The sequence below is a fragment of the Electrophorus electricus genome, chromosome 1 (assembly GCF_013358815.1).
Source record: "Electrophorus electricus isolate fEleEle1 chromosome 1, fEleEle1.pri, whole genome shotgun sequence".
Classification (NCBI taxonomy): Eukaryota; Metazoa; Chordata; class Actinopteri; order Gymnotiformes; family Gymnotidae; genus Electrophorus; species Electrophorus electricus.
The window spans coordinates 570,157-581,047 of NC_049535.1; the positions used below are offsets into that span (position 1 = coordinate 570,157).

Consider the following 10,891-nt stretch of genomic DNA (forward strand, 5'->3'; position numbering starts at 1 on the left):
ATATATATATATATATATAGAAAGTACCCATATATTAAAAAACTGATTGAGATTACATAACACCTCTGCTTGGTCTACTGGTTAGCAAGTATATGATGATGTTAGTGGGACTGATAGCTAGTCTACCTGATTGGATTGTTAACTGGGCAAAAGAAAGATTTAATCATGATCACTGAGACTTTTAACTAATGGAAATATAGCTGATAAAGAACAAAGGTATTCATTTGTTCATCCTCAGGGAAATGACAAAATTCCATAAATGATGCAATAGATTAGTAATGCATTACAATTACAACTACTTTTCTCAGGTTCATGTTGTGCTTGGTTATCAGCAGGTAAGCCTGTGACTGTTTCTAAGGATGGTGCTGAATAACTGCTCATAGGCAAATTACGCTGTACTACCACCTCAGGTCAAATATTAACGTGGATGTGCGTGAGATAACGTGATTCGGGACCAATGGCACTTTAAAGGAGTGGATACTATAACTCAAAGGGAGATTATAACGTTGCGTATTGTGAAAACCGTAGTGGAACCTTAATGGAAGAGATGTTTATAACATTTGTGACATGTATCATGTAATTTAGACAACTGTTTTGAAGACAAGGGCCTATTTAGAAACACGTGCAGTGTATAACGTCTAAAAGCGGCGGCGTCCCGGGGCCGAATACCTCTGACGTGTCCTCCTTGACTAAATGCTGATTGGGTGACCGGTGCACTAAAAGAGCCGTGGGACAGCGCTGTTACCGGTGCCACGTGACTACTAGCATTTTTCCGGTTGTAGGGATTTCGGTGAAAAAGATGCGGCTTTGGCGACAGATCCCGGCACCCGGTACAGTCGAATAAACGGACATCGCGGAAAGGTATGTAAACAAGCGAGCTCGACTTAAAGAAAGAATCTTATTAATAACTTAAGAATTCTTAATAATAAAGCCTTGCTTTATTTAATTCCAGCTATTTACATTTCAAAGCTTCAGTACCGAGTGTCGGTGGTAAAAGGTTCGGTACTGAGTGTCAGTGGGCTTCTCTACTGTCATTACTTAGAGGATTTGCAACACATGAGGTTTCAGATGTCCAGCTGTATTTACATCAACAGCCAGATTTTTTTTTTTTGCGTGCTTGAGTAGAACTGGAACATCCCTCATGTGATTTCATAGCACGTGTAAATACGTGTAAATACTATAGCCTACTATACTATACTATCTATACTATACTAATACTATTTTGTACTATACTATTCTATATATACTATACTAATACTATATTGTACTATACTGTGCTATACGAATTTCTAGTAGTTTGACAAATATCCCAAATAATTGTTCAATTATATGAAGAAAAGAAGGCTCTTAATTTCTGTAACTGGTTATAAAGTAAATTATGACCTCGGGTGATATTTGTGACTATTGTAATATAATAAAATTTGTAATTTGTAATATTGTAACTGGTGAATATATACCGAGTAAATAGCCTACATATGCCATATTTACGGAATATGTTTTCTGTGGTTTCCAAACCTACAGTATCCCTCGTGCCTACCCAACTCCACAAAAACAAAGGTCGCGCTGCTGGATTCATGCGTAGCTAACGTAACGTGAAAGTAACACCACTCCCGGCACGCACACAAAGCTGAGCGAAGCAGCGGCACGAGATCAAACCCGCGCCGAGCACTGGATTTCCAAAGGAACATTAGCACAGTTCCAGGGACTCAAAACATCACGAACGCAGATGTTCAGGCTGCAGCAGGAAACATCGGCAACGATGCCGAGCCGAATAATGGAAAAGGGCTCAAACGACCAGAGGGTTTGGTGTTTAGGTGCTGACGCAGGACAGACACGCTTGTACCCCCTTTAGATCTGTCCCGGCGTTACACGGCTATTTGAGGGTTGTTTTGGCGCGGTAATAACATCACCTACGGAGTCTGAAGCACTTCCATTGTTTAGACAGACTGTAAACCCTTTTAGAAATGAGATCTTGCATTTCAGCATGATCTAAGACGATGCTTTATTTGTGGGCAGTAGTAGGTAGAGGGTTGTTCATAACTGCATTCCACACAGTGCATTTCCACTAATGTAAGGATAGAAATGTTTTATATCTTAACCTACATCAACTAAACAAAAGCGATCAAAAACAATCGCAGGAAATTATAGAAAACTCTAAAGACAGACTAGGATACACTTGGAGAGACAAGTAGCAGTAAACTGGCAGTGCTGGACGGAGTGGCCCGCTGTCCTCCCACGAGCTTTCTGAGCTCCTCCGTGTTCTCTTTAATCTCTATTTTATTTATTTTATTTTTGTGTTCAGTTTCTTCTCTGCCACGAGCAACACGAGAGGTTCTGCTGTCATGATGCTCATTTTTTTGGATTGCAACCCTGGCAACAGCCTGCTTTTTTCTTATGATTTTGTAAAAAAAATGTTTAAAGAACCACATCTCTTAACTGACTCTTTTTAAAGTTGTTTAGATATTTCCTGGGTTTGAAAGTGGAATGTTTTTGTAAGTTTTGCTCAAGCATTCAAGTCCATTGTGTTAATCATACCAGTGACCTCTACTCTGGTCATCAGTTGGTGTCTGTTTGGCACGTACATCACATATTTACTGTTCCATTCAGTGCTGCCTTCACAACCCACCTACAACATTAGAGTCTAGATGTGAAAAGCAATATGTACGTTTGTCTGACTTTGGCTGATTAGTTTTACACATTAGCTATGTTTAGCTTTGTTTTTTTTTAAATTGTACTTAAATCTTTTTAATCTTATTAAGTAAATGGATGTTAAATTTATATGTGAATATTTATATTAGACTTTAAATCACCCCATCCCCAGACTACTACAGGCAGCAGCAGTGTTTGGACTGACTCCTGTATCTTCTGACCTAGCAGCAGGTCTGAGCAGGCAGCATCCTGCTCCTTGCTCCCTCACCCACGATCTTCACGGCGTAACAGGCGGGATGGAGGGTCACGCTGAGGTCAGCAGGCTGACTGGCCAGTTGCCGGGCTCACCGCAGCCCAGGGAAGGCATGCAGCTGAAGAAGGAGATCTCTCTGCTCAGCGGCGTCAGCCTCATCGTGGGCAACATGATCGGCTCGGGCATCTTCGTCTCTCCCAAGGGTGTGCTGCTCTACAGCACCTCTTACGGCCTGTCCCTGGTCATCTGGGTGGTGGGCGGGGTCTTCTCTGTGATCGGGGCACTCTGCTATGCGGAGCTGGGCACTACCATAACCAAGTCTGGCGCCAGTTACGCCTACATCTTGGAGTCCTTCGGGGGGTTTGTCGCGTTTATTCGGCTCTGGACGTCGCTGCTCATCATCGAGCCCACCAGCCAAGCAGTCATTGCCATCACGTTCGCCAACTATCTGGTGCAGCCGCTCTTCCCCACGTGCGAGCCGCAGTACTATGCCTCCAGGCTCCTGGCTGCTGCCTGCATCTGTGAGTTCCTCCCAATGACCCTTTGATTTCTTATTATATTGCAGTGCTGCATAGTGAATGGTTCGAGTTCTTTCATTTTTGCAGTTGATTGGTGAACTATGATGGGTGTTACTGCATAAACTCATTTGGATTTAAAGCATTATGCTTTAGTCGTTCTTGAGGGAGAGAATCGCGTGTCTTGGTGAGAGAGTGAGTGTGCACTCAATAGTGTGCACTCAATAGTGTGCACTCTCTCAGGGCCACAAACTGTTATTCTCTGTGATGTTTTTCATGGCTTTTCTTTTTTTACACCCTCTTTTCCACTTGACAATTGCACCCCACCCCCCCACCCAAGCAAACAGAGCCGTAAGGAACAGCCTCTCCAGGTCTGCTCCACTTTCTGCTGATCTAATGAAGCAGTTAATCAGTTACTTTGGGAGTTCACAAGACACGTTCTTCTGGTTTACTGAGCTCAACCTGTCAACCCTGAATATACAAAGCAACTTACAATTATGACAGAGTGCAACTTGAGTAATTAAGGGTTAAGGGTCTTGCTCAGGGGCCCAACACTGGTAACCTGGCAGTGGAGGTACTTGAACAATCTTACTACTAGTTGAGTACCGTAACCACTGAGCTACCCCAGAGTGGACACTTCCTGTGTCATTCAGTGACTGTACATACCAGTCCTGTCTTTATATCCACGTAATGTCTGGGTCTGCTGGGGTTCCCAGTATAAATGACCCTTGTTCAACTCAAACACAGTAGCAAGTGGTCTGGTTTGATCCCATAGGTACATTTCTCCCATTTGGCTCATGAAACGTGTTCAGCCTGTGCAGTAAATGCTTGCTCCTGTTTTCTCATGATCTCCTGTGTTCTTTATTCATCTTTATTTCTCCTTTTTTCTCATGATCTCCTCTGTTCTTTATACATCTTTATTTCTCCTGTTTTCTCATGATCCTCATTTCTTCTGTATTCTCATGATCTTTATTTATCATGTTTTCTCATGTTCCTTGTTTCTCATGATGGTTATTTCTTACATTTTCTCATGATCTTTATTTTCCCTGTTTTCTCATGATCCTCATTTCTCTGGTGAACTCAGGTCTGCTGACCTTCATAAACGCAGCATATGTGAAGTGGGGAACCAGAGTGCAGGACATCTTCACCTATGCTAAAGTCCTGGCCCTCATCGTCATCATCATCACAGGGATGGTGAAGATGTGTCAGGGTGAGGTGACTCTTGGGAGGTTTTATACTCATACATGATGAAACTGACAGTGCCATTTAACTTGTTTACCATTTTAATCGCATTCCAGTGAAACAGAGATATTGAAAACTGATCAAAGAATCTGTCTCAAAGCAGCCGTAACTGACATTACAATAGCAGCTTCTATTAGTCCCGCCTGTTCACCAAACTTTCTCTAAAGCTCCTCCCTCCAGCTTGGCCCAGAGTAACTTAGCCCGGCTGTAGGTGCTGTGTGCACGTTCAGAAATGCTTGCATGCAGGGAAGACTATGGCTTTGTAGAGATATTTTCAGATTGGTTAACCAAGCCAGACAGTGTTTTGGTTGTCGATCCCAGAGGCGTGACTGCTGTCTGTCTGTCTGAGCCACTGTTTTAGGTTTGGCTATCAGAATAGAAAATCAGCTTAGCTGATGTGTTCTTTAAGGATTTGCATACAGAAACTATAAACTAAAGCGAGATATATGTGCCAGTGGCATAAACAGTAATTCAGTCTACATTTCTCACCTCATGACCTTTTCACCTCATGTTTCAAAGGTTATACGGAAAACTTTGAGGGCATCTTCCAAGGGTCATCTAGTGATCCAGGAAACATTGCCCTGGCCCTGTATTCGGCCCTGTTCTCCTACTCAGGCTGGGACACCCTCAACTTTGTCACTGAGGAAATCAAAAACCCAGAGAGGTGTGTATGGGTTCAAACTCTCACTTTTTTCACATCTCCTGTTCTGGATAGAAGTGATAGTTCTCTTATCTGCTGTTCCAGGAACCTCCCTCTGGCCATAGCGGTTTCTATGCCGATAGTCACCATCATCTACATCCTGACCAATGTGGCCTACTATGCAGTCCTGGATATGAGCACCATCCTGGCCAGTGACGCTGTAGCAGTGGTGAATTTTAGCTTCATAAACCTCTTTACTTTTGAAAGGGGGGTGTATGGGGGTAGTGTATGGGGGTTGGTGTATGGTGGGTGTTGCACTCAGTATGCACTTCTGCACGTCCCACAGACGTTTGCCGATCACACCTTGGGGATGTTGAGCTGGACTATCCCCATAGCTGTCGCCCTGTCCTGCTACGGTGGACTCAACTCCTCCATCATCGCTGCATCCAGGTGAGCGTCACTGGCCTGCACACACCCTCGCTAACTCCACCACTCCAGAAGGTGTGTGTAATGTGCGATGACCGCACGCTGTACACGTGTACGTGTGGGTTGAGGTGTTTGAGGCTCCCCTGTCGTCATGGCGCTGTTCTGAATACTCTGTTGTAGGCTCTTCTTTGTGGGCTCGCGAGAAGGACACCTCCCCAACGCTTTGTCAATGATCCACATGGAGAGGTTCACACCAGTGCCTGCGCTCCTCTTCAACGTATGTGACCCTTCTCTTCTCTGCGGGCTCTCTGACAGACGTGTGTCAAGCTCTGGTCAAAGTTACCATGACATTTTCCACTTAACAACAAAGTAATTAAGATAGGGTGTCTGTAACCATACTTCATGGTTTGACGAAGCTGGCCAAAAATAAGTGAAAAAGATCGACAGAACAACAACAGTAACAGTTAGAATAAGTGGATAAAGATCCGTGAAAGCAACTTAATCTTGATGTAACACAGTTCCCCACTTCCATGGAGTCAACAGCACTGCATATTTTAATGTTTATCTGCACAAGTAATTCATTAAAATGTTATGTCATGCTAAAGCAGGCAGAACGCCAAATACCGAACACACCAAATGGCAAAACAAGAACATTAGTGTTGGCACTCCCCCTCTGAAATCCAAGCACTCAGAAGTAATTACAGCGTAGCCTGGAATGTAGAGGCAGTGCTACCTCTGGTGCCGATTACGTGTCACTGTGTGCCCGTCGCACTAACACCCGACTACGTTCCATTTCTCGCCTCAGTGTGCCATGTCTCTGATCTACCTGGCTGTGGAAGATGTCTTCCAGCTTATTAACTACTACAGCTTCAGCTACTGGTTCTTTGTTGGACTCTCCATTGCTGGACAAATTTATCTGCGCTGGAAGGAACCGGACAGGCCCCGCCCACTAAAGGTGGGAACTATTCATTGTCATCAAAAACAGCCTCATGTTGGTCTATAATTTCATGACCTGTGGATATCAGAGATTTGAGATCATAGTGGTTTGGATATTTGTGGTTGTGTGTGTACCAATAGCCATTACTCCGTACTAATGACTGATACTATGCTATTGCTGCTATACTGTATGTAGTATTAATGCAAATGGCTAGGAGTACACTACAACATATCCTGACTCTAATTAGCACTTGTTAACTCCCTTTTGGGGTGTGTGTGTGTGTGTGTGTGTGTGTGTGTGCGCGTGTGCGTGTGCGTGCGTGTGTGTGCGTGTGGGCGCGTGTGTTTGTGTGTCTGTGTGTGTGTGTGTGTGTGCGTGCGTGTGTGCGTGCATGCGTGCGTGTGTGTGTCTGTGTGTCTGTGTGCGTGTGTGTGTGTAGTTGTCCCTGGTGTACGCCTTTGTCTTCTGTTTTTGTACCTTGTTCTTAGTGGCAGTGCCACTCTACAGTGACACACTCAGTTCCCTGATTGGCATTGGCATTGCTCTCTCGGGAGTACCAGTCTATTTCCTGGGTGTGTATCTGCCCGAGTCCAAGCGCCCGCCCATCATCAGCAGACTGCTGTGTGAGTACTTCTACTTCCCCATGCTCTAACCTCCATTACTGTTACACCACTGCCCACATGTCTGGCTGGTTTAGTGACAGAGCCTCACTGAAGTAGGGACTGATGACATTTCTTTTTCTGCAGGTGCTGTGACACGATTCACCCAGTTTACCTGCTTCTGTGTGCTCACTGAGATGGAGTAAATCACATCTATGCAACCACCTCCGTCAGGCAGATAGGATTCGCTCCCTCTCCACCTGTCTGGAGGACAGGGAGCAGGACACTGCTCTGAAGCATGCACACTGGCCTCTTGCACACTCAGTGACACACATGCGAAACAGGGCGCAGTCTGAGGTCCTGCTGTGCTAGTGTTTCACTGACTGAAATTCTACTTCTTCTCTCAGTGATAAGTGCAGAATAGGTACCGCAGGAATGAGCCCTAAGGTCATTGTACAAGCTGATGAAACAACTTGTCTTCCATTTCCGCAAGGGAAAGCATTCACTCATTATCCATTCTAGCATTTTCCTTTCACTTCTGGGTCTTGGGCAATGGTTCTAAATGTTAAGTTACTTTTCATGTTTTTGTAAGACTTAAATATATTAACTTTGGTGTTGGACATTTGTATTGTAACATCACACGTTTAGCCTTTATGAAGTTGTGTACTCATTCACAGCCCCCTTGCTCTGTGGGCTGCTGCTGTGGTGTGGTCATACATGGCGGGGTCAGGCTAGTCATTTATCACTCTTTCTAGTTTATAGAGCAAAAGGCTTGAGCCTTGTAGGGAAGAGGAAGTCAGCCTAGCACTCCCAGAAGAAACACACTTTACCTCAGTTTTGCAACTGCACAGTAAAGCAAGAACCAGATTTTTAGGAGTTTATTAAATATGGTCCTTGCTTTTTCATATTAGTCATGTAAGTGGGGAATGAATGGAGAATATTTTAGCACATGATAAACATGGCAACAATAAGGGTGAATAAGCCAAATTGTGGTGCATTTTGAATTACTTCTGAGAACCAGATGTATTTAATAAACAATACAATTACTGTAATGTGCATTATTCAGAAAATAAACAGCATATTGATCTCCATTAATAATGGCATTCATTTTGAAATCTTTATTTTTAATACACATCTACATATTTACATAGTTTGTCACCCTTTGGAATCAGGAATGTTGACACGCATGTTACAGCCACTCTGCACAAAACCACCCCACACATGAAACTCAACACTACTACCACACACGCTCACTACCATGCAAATCAAACAGTCGCAGAACAATGCAACAATCACAAGGAATAAAATCACTCATCACACCAACACGGAAGGCCAAGCACCCCACACACTACCACACACCAATAGATGCATTAACTACCACACGTTCACTTGGAACACAGTTGCGTAAAAAGGACCCGTCTCGCACGTGCTCAGTCAGAGTCGTCCCTGTCCTCATCCTCTTCGTCAGGGTGCAACTCCTTCATCGCCTGCCTCCGATAACATTCCCAGCTCCTTCGGCTGTAGGAATGCTCCTCATTCCAACAACCTGGAAAAAGATACAATAGAAGCATTTCCACCGTCACACACAAAAAACATTCATTTCAAGAGGTCACGATGTTGTATGTAAAGTCTACACTGTGCTGCAAATGTTCTCATGAGAAGCGACTGTGGCACAGACACTAGCTAAGGCACACCTCCATAGCGCTCTTCATCACTGCTCTCCTCGCTACCCTCCTCGTCCGGATAGTCATTCCTCCAGTTGTGTTCATCGTTCTCGTCGTCTTCATCTTCGTACACCTCCTCTTCCCAAGCGACCTCCTCAGGCACCTGGGAACGCAAAGCCCATCACTAACTGCAGGATGACTAACCAGCACCAGAGGACGTTTCTCTATTGCTTCTTTATTAGCAATTAACATTTGTTTCAGGGTCCTGACAGACTAAACTACACAAAAGCCTCAAACCCAGCATGGAGGACACCTTTGCCCCTTTCTCATCCTCAAAGCCACACTTACTATAGTGCAACCGCATGCTTAAGTACAAGACTGTACTATAGTCTTCACTTACAAGCTCGCCCTCCTCTGTGTAGGGCCTGACAGACAGGATGTCCTGTATCCAGCCTGGTGTTGTCGTCTCCTGATAGTACAAGTCATAAACGTAGTCATCCTCCTTCTCGCGATGTTCAGCGCCAACTCCATCCATCGACACTGTCAATCTCTCTCGGATCATTTTCACAGAGTTACACAGGACCGTCTCCGGGTCAGGCTTCATAGTCTGGGAAGCAGAGAAAAGTGATCAACCAATAAGCAGCCACGCGCATCTCACCATCCTACTTCATGTGTGATGTCCAGAGCCTCCTCACCTTACGAGGAGCTCGCTCATCCTCCCCGTCCTCGTCCTCCTCCTGAACAATGTCAAACACCTGCACTTCTCCCAGAGACAAGCGAGGTTCTGCCTCCTCCTGAGCATCGCTCTCCTGGCCCCGCCTCTCTCTGGGAGTGGCAGACTCGTCCGGAAGCCCGGCCCGGTGGCTGGAGAGGATGCGGTACCGCTCTTCGCGCCTGGTGGTCCATTTGGCACTGCGCAAGTCGCCGATGACTCTCTGGGAGCTTCCCTGCGAGGGCCGCAGAGCGTGGGAGAGGCGTGGGCGTGACAGGACCTCACGGACATGTGGCTGCACAGGTGTATCCTTAGGAAAGATGTAACACGAGGTTTCAAAATACCAACAGAGAAATACTCTATATATTGAAGATACTCTATGTATTACAAAAACTCAACATTTAGCTAGTTACCATTTGTATAGTTTATTAGTATAACATCAGCGAGTAAGAGACACTGACGAATAAAATAATTATTTTATTATTGTTCAGTTATTTACTTAATGTGGCGAGACACATGATCATTAGACAATAAATTCAGGTAGCCAACAGTTAAGTAATGAACTACCAACGTAGTGGAATATGAATGTTAGCTCGCTGGGTAGCAATCTATTTACTGAAGTGAGTTATTAATGAAGAGCCCTCAGCCAGTCTAAGGCTAAAGCTAAAGCTAAAGCTAACTGCACAGAGCAATGGAGATCAGAGCCCACACCAGCGAACGCGCCAGAATAAAGGCCAACACTTACACGAGCAGGAATAATGTCGTTTAGTCACAGCGCTACTGAAGGTGCACACCTGCACACACTCAGCTTAGTTAGCCTAGCCTAGCCAGCACGAGGGAACACCAGTTGCCAGGTAACTAGCGCACGAGCTCCAACAGCGGCCGCGGCGTTACCTGCGAGGCCACCGTGGCCACGAGCTTGAACACGGAGCTCTCCACCCTCGCGCCCTGCGGCTCCGTTACCGGGTCGGTGTCAGGCGGAGCTGCACCCGCCTCCGGACGGATCCGCTTGCACGCGAGCAGCAGGGCGTCGGCCGGGTCGGTACCTCTTTTCCGTTTCACGCGGAGGATCGTGGCGCCGGGATCCATGGCGAGCGCGCGGACCTGCGGACGTTCCGCTCCAACCGCGCGTGCTCTTCGCTGTTATCTATTTATTGTGCACCGGCGCTTCCTCGTGGCTCCTACCGTAGTGTGCACACCACATCGCCATCTAAGGACTCGGAGCTTGTAACAGCTCGACATAAAAACACGCCC

The 10,891-nt window shown here is 45.5% G+C and overlaps 2 protein-coding genes across 6 annotated transcripts; one reads left to right on the plus strand and one right to left on the minus strand.

The window, feature by feature from the left end:
• Window positions 1-774: 774 nt before the first annotated feature.
• On the plus strand, window positions 775-8,554 carry slc7a6 (solute carrier family 7 member 6). 5 transcript variants are annotated; one of them, XM_027025342.2, is made up of 10 exons: window positions 775-861; window positions 2,878-3,423; window positions 4,502-4,627; window positions 5,179-5,323; window positions 5,405-5,528; window positions 5,646-5,749; window positions 5,906-6,002; window positions 6,531-6,680; window positions 7,102-7,285; window positions 7,409-8,554. In XM_027025342.2, the coding sequence occupies exons 2-10, from the start codon at window positions 2,946-2,948 to the stop codon at window positions 7,465-7,467; spliced, it is 1,467 nt and encodes a 488-aa protein (XP_026881143.2). In that variant the 5' UTR covers window positions 775-861; window positions 2,878-2,945; the 3' UTR covers window positions 7,468-8,554. The 5 variants fall into 5 exon arrangements, with proteins under 5 accessions (XP_026881143.2, XP_026881142.2, XP_026881141.2 ...); XM_027025341.2 differs by having other exon boundaries at window positions 5,179-5,528; XM_027025340.2 differs by having other exon boundaries at window positions 5,405-5,749.
• On the minus strand, window positions 8,357-10,792 carry slc7a6os (solute carrier family 7 member 6 opposite strand). The gene is made up of 5 exons (XM_027025343.2): window positions 10,532-10,792; window positions 9,621-9,947; window positions 9,326-9,532; window positions 8,956-9,088; window positions 8,357-8,807 (listed from the first exon to the last, which is right to left on the minus strand). The coding sequence occupies exons 1-5, from the start codon at window positions 10,724-10,726 to the stop codon at window positions 8,692-8,694; spliced, it is 978 nt and encodes a 325-aa protein (XP_026881144.2). The 5' UTR covers window positions 10,727-10,792; the 3' UTR covers window positions 8,357-8,691.
• Between the last annotated feature and the right edge of the window lie 99 nt (window positions 10,793-10,891).